This window comes from Chelonoidis abingdonii, chromosome 2 (genome assembly GCF_003597395.2).
Source record: "Chelonoidis abingdonii isolate Lonesome George chromosome 2, CheloAbing_2.0, whole genome shotgun sequence".
Lineage (NCBI taxonomy): Eukaryota > Metazoa > Chordata > Testudines > Testudinidae > Chelonoidis > Chelonoidis abingdonii.
This window is the reverse complement of record NC_133770.1, coordinates 11,884,678-11,897,883: the sequence shown is the minus strand read 5'-3', so window position 1 is coordinate 11,897,883 and position 13,206 is coordinate 11,884,678. Positions and strand designations below refer to the sequence as shown.

General features: G+C 44.1%; 1 protein-coding gene and 1 long non-coding RNA gene across 2 annotated transcripts in view; one reads left to right on the top strand and one right to left on the bottom strand.

The window, feature by feature from the left end:
- Window positions 1-382: 382 nt before the first annotated feature.
- LOC142046296 (uncharacterized) lies at window positions 383-11,473 on the bottom strand. The gene is made up of 3 exons (XR_012655171.1): window positions 11,405-11,473; window positions 1,950-2,096; window positions 383-1,015 (listed from the first exon to the last, which is right to left on the bottom strand). It is a non-coding gene; the product is annotated as an uncharacterized LOC142046296 (long non-coding RNA).
- AQP1 (aquaporin 1 (Colton blood group)) overlaps window positions 11,354-13,206 on the top strand; it is a 27,732-nt gene continuing 25,879 nt past the window's right edge. The window contains exon 1 of the mRNA XM_032764670.2: window positions 11,354-12,215. Coding sequence (XP_032620561.1) covers window positions 11,826-12,215 — 390 coding nt within the window. The 5' untranslated portion in view covers window positions 11,354-11,825. The remainder of the gene's footprint in view (window positions 12,216-13,206) is intronic.

Sequence of the window (13,206 nt, the reverse complement as noted above, 5' to 3'; positions counted from 1 at the left end):
GGGAACCAAGGGCAATCATCACAGGCTGAATGATTTGGGTGTATTTGCCTGTCTTTGTCCAAATACAAGCAGCTTTGGCTGCATTCAGCCTTGCTTGTGCAACTGATGGAACAATCTCGTTCACACAGTGCAACAGAATTGTGTGTGTTTGTGTGTGCATGTGCATTTGTGTGTGCATGTGCACATATGTGCATGCAGGTCTTGGTTCATCCTGTGGCTAAGCATAGTGCATGCTATTGACACGCCGTTGCCAGGAAACCAGGCAATAGCTCATACCCACAAGACAGTAACCAACACCCAATCTCAAAATATGCCTTTGTCACATCCGGAAGGTGCAACGCTGGCTCACTTTGTTACCACTTCCCCTCCTCCCTTCCCCCCTCTCCAGTTCCCCCAGTGCTGGGGGAAATATGACAAGATCTTACCAATCTGTCAAATCACAGAGGTGTACAAAAGTCTAGGTTAAGAGTCATTGAAAAGTGCCATTACTCTACCTAAAGATACAAGGGCAAATGTGTAGCTGGTGTAAATTGGCACAACTCAGTTATCCTGAGTGGATCTATGCTGATTAACGCCCGCTGAACAATTGGCCCTGATGTATTAATTTAGATGGGGTAAATGGATCCAAAGAATCAAAGCTGTTAACATAACCCCGTCACCGTCTAGCATTAAACAGATTTAAACAAAGATCGGGGTTTGATACACAGACACTTCTGCCTGCCTAGTACCATCCCAAATACACTTTTAAAATTCCTTTATAACCTTGTAGGAAAGATACAGCAAAGAAGGGAAAACAATTAAAGCATTTGAAATGTAAAGCATAAGATAAGGCTTTCATTTTAACAACTTCCCTTTAGCTGGAGAGAGTTTTTAGAAGGAAAATCATCCTTGTTTGACAGTCATTTACATAGTGCCAAAGACAGTAATATCTGCCCTTTTGGAGGAAAAGAAAAGAAGTTACTTAAGATGGGCTGGAGCTGTCCTTCCTGCTCTTGTTAAAGTCTGATCCCGTTTCCTAGAAGACAAACACACACACACAAAGAGGAAAGAAAAGACTAGCAAAGATAGAAAAAGCAACTTGCACTTTGCAGCCTCATTGCCAGAGAACCACAGCACTTATCAGCCACTCTGAGATCTGGCAAACTTGTACCAGCATTGGGTTGTTTAGGGCATTGGTTTTAGCTGCCTCTCTCTGGCCCAGTCTGACCAGGACATCTTTTCACAATTAGAACGAAGACCTGGGGTCACAGGAGATGGTGGGGTGGGCAGCCATGATGGTGAACCTCTTTCCAGTGATCAATTTTTCTCCCCAAAGCCTCTTACTTTAAGGACCCCAAAAGGGAGCGATAGGTGAAAAAGCCCATCCTTTCATTATTTTCTCCACCAATTAGGCCTAGTTTCTGACATACCAGTGTTGGTTCACTGATTTCTGGTTCCACACTTTTCTCTTGTTTACCAAGGATGATCTCCACACAGTCCTTGAGTTGTATCAGGAGGCCTTTTTGTGCGGACTAATTCAATCTTTCTGTCTTATTTTTGCACCTTTTCCACATCAACTTTTGCTGTCATGGGTTATTGTGACATCTTATGAACTTTCACATGCTTTGTACAGTTGAACTCACAATTAGGGAACATTTGTGGGCCTCGTTATTACAACTGTCCACAATGCATAACAATCATTGCATGGGGATCATTCATTTTCTTTTCCCATTTAAGTGGCAGCTTGTTTTAACTGCTTCATTGCTGCTGCATGGATTAGGTTGGTGGGTCAAAATGCACCAGCAATGCTACTCCGTGTACCTGACATGTCAAATTGAGATTGAAAGAATGCTGCCATATTCTAGTGTCACACAGGAATTGCAGTGGAAAATGGAAACCAAAGGCTTAATTTTGTGGCATCCATTATATTTTGATATTGGTATGAATTCCAACATCGGCCAATAACTTACATTTTAGATGAAACTCGCTAGTATGAGGAAGAAACTCCAGCCAGCTGAGATCTAGCTGACATCTTTGGACAGCGCCAGAGTTCTGCGCTCAGGGTGTTTCAAATAGATGCTCCAAATCAGGGCTGTGTCAAGTCTGGGTGACAAAACCTGTGGAAATCAGCATCATTCTAATAACCTCAGTAGTGATATTGAGGAGGATTTACAACTGGAGAGGATCGGCCCTTCATCTGTTCATGGGTGACATGGGTAAACAAAACATTAAATCCCTATTTAAAAGTCTCTTAAAGAAAATAACAATGGCTTATTCACCTCCCGGGTTTTTTACAATGAATGAACTAGGGTTTCATTAGCCTGCTCACTGGTTTGTCATGCCCAGCATTCCTGGCAGCGTTGTGTCATTTACACAACACAATGAGCGCGAGAAATTGGTCAGCTTCCCTACAATGAACTACACACAGGAAATTCTCAAGGATAACTGTTGCAAAATATAATTGCTTTTAGAAAAAAAAGCATTTGACCTTAGAATGCTGGCATTTCTCAGCTTGCTGGAGAAATGGAATGCTGTGGAAGTCATCTCTGCAAAAAATAATACACATACCTGCAGGGACTGTCTTTTTGTTCTGTGTTTGTACAGCACCTAGCACAATGGCATCTTGGTCCATGATTGGGACTCTTAGGTGCTAATAAATAATAATAACTCCTCTGGTGGGGCCCATGGGGAGGCGAATCAGGCTGTTTCCTAACTCTTCTCATTGATCAGGCTAGGAGGTTCTTGTTCCCACTCGCTATCTCTCGCTGAAATTGCTTACCACTGAAGCCTGCCAACATGTGTTTTGTTAATCCTGCCAGTGGACATACCAATGGAAATTGGTCAGGACATTGGCATTCTTGTCAGTTCCCTGTACACTACAGGCAGGCAGCAGGTCATGTGGCCAACTTTCCCCACTGTAAGAGGTTTCTCCTCTGGGCTTTTCCACTCCCTGAATTTTCCTGAGTGGAGGCAAGGATCTGCCCTCAGACAAAAGACAGATATCCAAGTGCAGTACAGGCAGCTATAGCCTTTCTCTGTTGCAATCTATTCCATTCCCTCAGGTGAAGAGATGTCTGCCAGGAGAGCTGGCTGAGTGCTGAAGATCTCCTGGCTGACACCAGCCCCTTCCTGGGTTTAAGGGTCTAAGAGACATGTCACATGTGCCTTAAAGGAGGATGCAAGTCAGTGTTGATGCCTAGCATGGACTGATTCACAAGGCACTTGTGCTACTGTATCAGTTTGAAGACAGTAACTCCTGCTATTTCATGTCACACGAGAGGAGAAAAACGAAGGGATCATATAGTACTTCCTGCTCTATTAAATCCTGGCAGTGCAGCTCCTATCTGCTCTTACATCCGGATTCCGGTGGCTGTGTCAGGCTAGTCATGAAAAGACATTTTGGAGTATGCAATTCTCCAGTGTTATTGTGTCCTACTGTATTTTATATTTCACCAGGATGGACACTGTGGCCATACTCTCAGAACTGCAGAGATACAACTTGAAAAGCAAACCAGAACCGAAGTCTCTGCTACTTTTCCCTGGTGAATTTCGCTTTATGTCTGTAGTTAAGATGAGGCCCTGAGACATAAACCCTTCGTATCAGAGGCCTGAGGCCTGAACTGAAGTAATGATCAAGACGTTGCTAACATAAAGCAAAATTAGGCTGTGAACCAGAGGCAGGCCCTCTCACAGAAGTTGGAAGGAGGAAGGCTGCTAAAATTACGTATACACACGTAAGCACTAATAAGATGAACGTATGCCAGGATGGCACCAGAACAGCCTAGTACGAACACATCCCACACAGGTAACAAGGAACAGGCAGACCCAGACTAAAGACAATATGAAAGGACAATACGATAGATAGATAGTATGATGGCTAGACTTGTTTGTTTGAACCAACCTGTAGCCGGAGAAAGACAACACACTAATGCATAGAGGGGCTGTATCTCAGTGCGTTCAATGATGTGTATATATATATATATATAGGCCTAATTTGTAGTGTCACGACTCCAAATTTCTGTTTTACTTCTCCTACTACTAATGAGGATACAGGTGATAACTGCAATTGCCCTAATACGAGTGTGTTTCCATCTGTGTCACCAAAGTAAAAAGGTCAAAGTACAATACCAGACTGGTAAACCATGGTTATGCTTGGACATAAGATGGTGTCATATGTACACATACATATATACCCATATATGTTACAAATATATATGCCATATGTATATTATTCATATACATCTCTACCCTGCTATAACATGACTCAATATAACAAGAATTCAGATATAATGCAGTAAAGCAGCGTTCTGGGGGGCGGGGCTGCGCGCTGTGGCGGATCAGTGGGTCTGCGTGTCTGACTCCGACATGCTGCTCTGAATGGCGTGTTAAGGATGCCGGCCCGGGGCTGAGGGGTTGGATAAGAGGCAGAGGGTCTCAGGGGGTTCAGAGGTTCTGGGGGTGGGACGGTCAGCGGACGGGGAATGGGGGCATTGGATAGGGTGTGGGAGTCCTGGGAGGGGTCTCTGGAGGAAGTGGTCAGGGGAGAAGGAGCAAGGGACTTAGCTAGGGCGTGGGGTCTTGGGAGGGGTTGTTAGGGGTGGGTGGTCTCTGGAGGGGGCAGTCAGGGGACAAGGAGTGGGGGGGTTGGATGGGTCAGGGGTTCTGAGGGGTCAGTCAGGGGCAGGAAGTAGGTGGGGGTCGGATAGGGGGCAGGACAGGCATGTAATGGAAATGCTCGAGGCCAAAGCAAGTTCGATATAACGCGGTTTCACCTATAACATGGTAAGATTTTTTGGCTCCCGAGGACCGCGTTATATCGAGGTAGAGGTGTATATTAATTGGGAGTGCCTCTAAGGCTCAGTCATAATATTACATTCCCTAGTCATGGTCCTGGGCCTAACATTCCCAGGCCACCAAAAGGGACTAAAAAATAATTGGATAATAAAATCTGTCTACCAGTCGTACGAGGGAATGTGCAGACTAAAGACAGATGGGGCATGATTATATGGATGGTAAAATGAGGTGACCACATAACAGTGTTTAACCCACTGGGTTATCTTCACTCATGCATTATGCTTTTCCAGGATGATGGGTAAACTTCCTCCCCATAAAAAGACAAAACGTAGGGGAATGTAGTAAGATGGGGCCCTGAGACATAAGCCCTTGGTAGCAGAGGCCTGGTATGAGGCCTGAGGCCTGAACTGAAGTAATGGTCAAGACGTTGCTAACATAAATCAAAGTTAGGCTGTGAGCCAGAGGCAGGCCCTGCTCACAGAAGTTGGCAGGAGGAAGGCTTCAAAAAGCACGTATACACACGTAAGCACTAATAAGATGAACGTATACCAGGATGGCACCAGAACAGCCTGGTACAAACACATCCCACACAGATATCAAGGAACAGGCAGACCCAGCCTAAAGACAGTATAAAGGGACAATATGATGGATAGACAATATGACAGGAGAATATGATGGTTAGACAATATGACGGATAGACTTGTTTGTTCGAACCGACCTGTACCAGAAGAAAGGCAACACCCTAATGCATAGAGGGGCTGTACCTCAGTGCGTTCAATGATGTGTAACCTGTTTGTATCTGTATATAAGAATGCCTCCCTGAGTGGACGTCTTTGTCTGGCCTAGAGGGCAGTGGTAAATCCCGCCAATGACTGAGCAGGTCCATTGTCAGGGAGCACATATGTACTAGCAGAACTGTAGACATCTGATCTGGGGAGCTAGAGACTGTGTTTCATCTGACAATAAACCTGGCTGGGTGCCTTCATATCTCATTAGAGTCTGTGGTCATTGGGAGGGTTGCTTGAGATCTGCTGTGTAAGCGATCTACGTAGAGTCGGGGCAGCACACAGGGAGAAGACACACACACACACACACACACACACACGCAGCTGACTGTTATCATCATTGAACAGAGCAGAGCACCACACCGGTGACGTCTGAGGACAATGTCCATCAGATGCCTCATGAGAAGCAATCTATTTTACAATAATTCTGGGCACTTATTGGCCCAAATTCTCCACTGGTGGTAAATGGGCTCATCTCTGTCAAATACAGTGACGTTTCACCCCTTGCGCTCACAAAGAAGTTGGCCCTTCTTCAGGTCTGTTTTTTATTACTCAGAAACTGTTGAGTGTGGAAATGACTGTCCAGAGGCCAATATGCTGGTGTTCTCTGTCCAGGTGTTCACACCACAAAAAACACTACTGCTGGTACACACTGGCAAACTCTAGGCTGCCTCTGTCCACTACTGTTTTCCCATTATGACTGTAAGTTCACTGAGGCAGGGACCATGTCTTCTATGCCTTCATATGTAGGACCAACCAGTGGCAATGCTAAAAAATAGTCATTATAATAAATAGAGCTCTTAGCACCATCTATGGTTAAGGTTGCTCAATGGTCTCCAGCATAATACTGCATTCTCAGTCTTTGCCAACTTAACCATTGGGGCTGAAATGCTCCATGCTGCGTGTCTGCCTTGGGCTGAATTTTTATTTTTATTTTTTGGAAACTTTCAGCAAAAAAGGTTCTGCCTTTTCCAAAAACAAGACTAGGGGAAAATACGTCATGTTGCCCATCTTTAAAACAAGCCTTACAGGAATCATAACATTCAAAAACCAGTGGGAGAACACTCCAACGTCTCTAACCACTCAGTGACAGACTTGAAGGTGGCAATTTTGCAATAAAAAAACTTCAAAAACAGACTCTAAAGAGAGACTGCTGAACTCGAATTAATATGCAAATTAGATGCAATTAACTCAGGCTTAAACAGAGACTGGGAATGGTTGGGTCATTACACTAACGGAATCTATTTCCCTATGTTAAGTTCTCCTCACACCTTCTGTGGATCATCTTAATTATCACTTCAAAAGTTTTTTTTCTCCTGCTAATGATAGCTCATCTCAGTTGATTAGGCTCTTCCTGTTGGCATGCATACTTCCACCTTTTCAGGTTCTCAGTATGTATAAATATCTCCTGTCTGTGTGTTCCATTCTATGCCTCTGAAGAAGTGAGCTGTAGCTCAGGAAAGCTCAAGCTGAAATAAATTTGTTAGTCTCTAAGGTGCCACAAGTACTCCTGTTCTTTTAGCTGTTTTATAGAGACTTTCTAGTGCCTCCAGGCTTTGGAGCAGTGACTTGACATTTGAATCACCCTAATTCACTGATAAGCCTTTTGGCATTCCTGTGAAAAACCACCCAAATTTGGCCAAGCTACAAGCCTTTGAAAAATCACAGTTTGCACATGTTCAGCGGAGACTCATTGGCGTTCGGCAGCTAAATACTTAGAAGAGTCTGTGTGTCCCAGATCTGCTCCATCCTGGGGCTTCAGGAGTGGAGCGGGTCCCTGCAATTGTTCTTCCTGGCAGTCACTGGCCCTAGTGGCACCAGAAGTGAAATCAGGGCGACTATCTCTCCTGAGCTCTAAATACCCTTTTTGCTGGCACCCAAGTAGCACGAAGATGGAAGAATAGGAAAAGTTAGGCTTTCTGTGTGTAGTAATATAGCGATAAAGGCTGCAGACCTCTCTTGCGCAGAACTTGCTGGGCACGTATAAATGGACTTAGTTACTGCTATCTTAACAAGTAGGAGAGGGATTAGAGTGGCCAGATGTCCTGATTTTATAGGGACAGACCTATAATTGGGACCCCCCAACCTTTGTCCTGATTTTTCACACTTGCTATCTGGTCACCCTAAGAGGGAGCCCTGCTCACTGGAAAGTAAGCTGAAGCCGACAAAGGGCCAGCAACCTGATTTCAGTCCCAGTGGTGTAAATCTGGATTAACACTGTAATCGGTGGATTTACTCTAGCTAAACACTGGTGTAACTGCGAGCAGAATCTGGGCCAAAGCACCTGCTCCAAAGCACAGCTTGGACATATAATAAAAAGCATATAGTGGACTCCCATACTGAAGGCCCAACTCTGCTGCCACTGACTTTGGACAAACGGGAGGAGTTGTCAGTGGCTCCAGTGCTGTGTGTGGTAAAATCACCAGAGCAATTGCCAATTACCCACTATAGCAGCACCGCCTATCAGGTCTGGCTTGGGGCAAACCACTGCCTCAGTTTCCCCCCATGAGCTCCCCAATAATTTAAACATAGACTTTAATTTGTCAAGAAACACCTCTTCTTGGGGTCTACCATGGGAGGCGGGTGAAGCTTCCCCTGGGGGAGGCTAGTTCCCTGTCCCACCTCTTTCACCCGTGTCCCTGCCCACACCCCACTCCTGCTCTGCCCCATGTCCCATACCCTCTCTGCCCCAGCCCCCACCCACTCCCCTGCTCAGCCCCCCCCCATCTGCTGCTCACTGAATCCTTCCTCTCTTTCACTCCCTCCTCCATAGGTGCAGGTGGGGCTACCACGGCCCAGGTGGGTCATCAGCAGCTGCACCAGGGTTGGCTTAGCATGTGGGGTCTAGGTTTATTAACAAAGTTCACAAGGAAACTTGAGAACTCCCAGCCACAACCCTGGCCATAGGGGTCCTTAGTCTTGTGCTCTTGAGGCTTTCCACTAGCAGGTTTGCTCTCTATCAAGCAGCAACTCCCAGGGCTTCTTATCTGGTATCTCCTCTCTCTCTCTCTGACTCCCTATAGGATCCTCTTATCTATGCCCTGGAGGCCTGATGAAGCCACATGAGCTGTGGTGATATCGCTCATTTTCTCCACGTCCATCTCCATCTGGGGAGGTGAGCTAAACACATCAGGTGGGGTGGACCCACCTCCCATTGAAGGGCCAGTCACACCATGACACCCCTGCAAATGTTTGGCTGGTAAAGTCACAGGATCATTCTACTCCTTCTAAAGAATAACCGTGGCTTGCTGAACGAAGTGTGTCTTTTTACATTGATCACCAGGGCCTCCGGGACAGTGTGCATCCCCCCCGCCCTTTGACTTTTACACTACCTTCACATAAGTGTAAAATTCCCAGAGATGCAACGTTCACTTTGTGAACAGACAAAAACACATGTTAAATGAGAGCCCAGTATCATGTTTCTCATTCAAATGGTAGGGATATCTGAGCAATTAGGCAAATCAGGGATGATAGAATAGACTTTTGCATGAAGCAAATGAACTAATTTGTTATCTGAGGGTTTGTCTACTTGGAGCAGTAATGCGGACTATGGACTGTGATTTCTAAACCATATTAACATGGTGCACATTAATCAGTCTGTGTAGACCCTGCTGGTGTGCTGAGAAGGTTCCCTAGTGTGCTTTAACACTGTACTACATTAATCATTTAGCAGAAGTCGTGGGGTTGCTTGCTAGGATCTGGTATATTACAGCAAATCAATTCCCTGCCATTGTAGGGGCTTTGGGCACTGGTACACCGCACTGCTTTCTGGTTACTTGTGGTACACAATATTTTAGTCTTCTGAGGGCTATAATACTTTGATCTGATTCAGGTTGTTGGGTTCGCTGCAGGGGTCGTGGTTGAGATTTAGTGGCCTGTTGTATCCAGGAAGTCAGGCTGATGTGCTGGTCCCTTTTGGCCTTAAATGAGATGACTTTTATGCATGTGGGATTTGAGGCAGATAAGATAGGATCGTAGCTTTGAATGGTATATCATAATATTCCAGAGGCATCATCTGAAAATATAGATTTCTTCCCCTGCCTGCATCTCATAAATTCTTTCTCCGACGGCTACCAGTTTTTGTACTCTAGCTCTGTATTATTTATTCGTTTGCTTGTTGTTTGTTTGCACTGGGATAGCATGTAGGAACTCCAGTTATGAGCCAGAACCCCAGTGTTAGGCATTGTACAAATGCAGAACAAAAACAGGCCCAAAGAGCTTAGAATCCAAGTAAAAGACAAGAGACAGGTGGATGCAAGTGGACAGAGGGGGGGCTCAAGGAACCAATGAGACAATAACTCTAAATGCCTTATCTCACTTTAAATTGGTTTGGGAGGCAGTTTGTGAGACAGATGCTGTACATGAGAAAGTCCATTGCTTAAACAGTGGCTAATGCTGAATTTGTTTTCTGTACTGTATTGCCCTTGGCTTAATTTGGTGTCTGTTTTGTTTGTGGGTCATATTAACTCTTGCTGCAATCAGAAAGATAACACCAAGGATTCATTTCTAATTTTTTTTTGTCGTCGTTTTTTTTTTGTTTCATTGGTGCAGGTCTGGTGTATAGGCGTGTTATATAACACTAGGAAATAAAGCCTGTCATAAAGAGAACCAAGCACATCTGCTGAACGGAAGATATGAGACCATAGTAGAATAGATTGCAAACTGTTTAGCATCTGGATTTAGATTTTTTTTAAAAGTCAGAATTTTACTTTAAATAAGATTTAAAAGATCTTTATATAAAATCTCCTTGACATTATCTGTGTGTGTATCTGTCAGCAGTGGGTTTATTCTTCTTCTATTTTTTCATATACCTAGTACGTGCTGTGCCAGTTTAAAAGTCTCAGATGGCGTGTAGGTATGATTCAGAAATTTACAGCAATACATATTAATAGTAAGCTTTTTTCCCTCTTTTTTAAGAAGAAGGAAAAACATTAGGCTGGTTTTAAATTTGTTCCTGCTCTAAGAACTGTTTTCCACCTCCTGAATCAGGATCAACTCACATAAAAACTTTGAAGCCCGTATCTGAAAAATGAAGAGACTTTGACTCAGAGACTTTAAAGTGCACATAGATCTGATAATGCAGGGAGTTAAACCAATGGAATTACACGGGTCTTAAAGCGGTAACAGCTGAGGCTCTTAGACCTTTTGCACCTAAAGATGTTTTGGCATCATTGGAAGATTAATTTTGTATGCAAAATAAAGCACATTGATTTCATCTCCCTCTCTGGCCAGCACTGTTTATCTGCAGCAGCAGAAGACAGTCTCCCTGGTGACAGCCAGGACAGCTGCCCTCTGGAAGAGGAGGGTTAAAGAAAAGTGTGTATACCACTTTCTCTGCAGGACTTGGGCAAGTAGATCCCAGAGTGGCTTATTTACTGCTAATACGGGTTTCAACAGGGGAAGATTTGAGAGACCCCAACAGTCCTTGCAAGGACATAATATGGGTGCATAGAATATAAGCTATTTGTTATATATATATATGTTGTGATATATTACAAGCACATAAGTGACAAGAGCAACACACACACACACACACACACGCTGTGCCAGATTCTGATCTCAATTACACCAACAAAAAACAAAATAACTCCATTGTGTGCAATTGAATTGTTTCTGATCATAGTTGCACATGTATAAAGCCTCCAAATTACTTCTGTAGAGTTATTTTAGATTGACACTGGGATAGCAAAATTGACACTGCCTGCTTGGTTTAAAATGCGATACAACATGATCTTTACGTCTCTGGAGTGCACTTTTAGCTGTCAGTTTCATTTACTCACTTTCAGTTGTCACAGCCAGCCTCTGCTAAAACTGAGACCGATTAAAACACAAGCCTGCACGGATACCTTGTTTTTTGGTTGAGTGCGAAGAGAGAGAAATCCTGTAAAACCTTGCAGCCCAACTTGCATGCTGAATGACCACATAGAGGGTAACCGAATGATGGTAAAACTCCTGAGGCACCCCTAAGTACTCCTTTATAAGGATTTTAAAAAGCCTCTTAAAAACGGCAGCAGAGATCGGAGTCTCTGAGGGGAGGGGAAGAGAGGGGAAAAAAAAAAGAGAAGAAAAAACTTTGGCAGGCATGTAGTGCCTTACATCAATCTATGTAGATGTTCTTTCCTCCTTTTGTGTAACACCCCTTTCCTCCTACAGACCACCCAAAGCCCTATAAATAATCCAAGAACTCTGTTTTTTCTTCAGCTTTCTCCTCAGACCTTAAAAGAGAAATATCAAGCAGGGGAAGGGAGGGAGAGAGAGAGAGAAAAGATGGCTAGTGAATTCAAAAAGAAAATGTTTTGGAGGGCAATAGTAGCTGAGTTCTTAGCCATGAGCCTCTTTATTTTTATCAGCATCGGCTCTGCACTGGGCTACAATTTCCCTGTAGTCGGCAACAAGACAGCCACAGCCACTCAAGACAACGTGAAGGTCTCGCTGGCTTTTGGGATCGCGATTGCAACCATGGCACAAAGTGTGGGCCACATCAGCGGTGCCCACCTGAACCCAGCGGTGACCCTGGGTCTTCTGCTGAGCTGTCAGATCAGCCTCTTGAAGGCTTTCATGTACATCGTTGCCCAGTGCCTAGGAGCAGTGGTAGCCACGGCGATTCTTTCTGGAGTCACTTCATCTCTTCCAAACAACTCCCTTGGGCTCAATGCGGTAAGCCGATCACCTTTTCTTTCCACTTTCAAGCAGAAGCTTTAATGTAAGACCAATAATCTACTGAGGAGGGCAATCTGGTGCCTGGGGAGCGTTTGAGGCAAAAAGTCAGAATGCAAGAAACTGTGTTTAAAATAGGGCTTCATCCAAAGCCCACTGAAGTCAACGAGAGCTTTTGCCTTGACTTCAGTTGCCATAGGATAAAGTTCTTAGGGCTCATGCTGTCACTTGCTAGTACAGAGACCACTGTGAGATTAAGGATATATAAACCATCTTCTGTAAGTTAGAGATCAAAGAGAAGGTCCTCTTTTTCCTGAAACAAGGTCATATGCTGGTGGTTACTCAAATCACATTATGTTGGTGTTTGCTTTTGTATGTCAAGCATGATATAGTCAAAGTTGCCTAAAGGATTTAGATGCCCAATTCCCATTAAAATTATTGGCAATTGGGTATTCAAATCGCTTAGGAGACTTTGAAAGTCTCAGTCTACATATCTTTTCTGGTGATGCCATTTAGTGTGCATAGATGAATACATATTTTTATTGTTTTCAGGTTACTCTGTATAGGCTACCTAATTAGGGGCTCAGGTAGCCCCAGGATGGATGCTAAGAAAATAGGTACCTAACTAAACACACAGAGAAAAAGGTGGGGGGATGGAGATCTGTAGCAAAGGAAATCCCATGGACAAAAATCTGCAATGAAATGTACCTGCTGCATTACACTGAGCGCTGAATCGCTTTCTGACATTGAGTCACAGTTGCCACTTATTGTGTTTTTGTTTCTTTATAAATACACTTACGGAAATGTTGAATTCTGCATTGCTCTGTCCAAGAGAAGGTGAGGCAACTGTCTATAATAGAAGCCCTGGTTTCAATACTTTTAAAGCCAGATGTTTGTGGCTGTGTGACTGTGGACAGTAATTTCATTAAAGCTCCTCAGCTCATTTCAGTGCAGCTGTTCCTCCTTAAAATACTGGCATTTGACCAGAGTG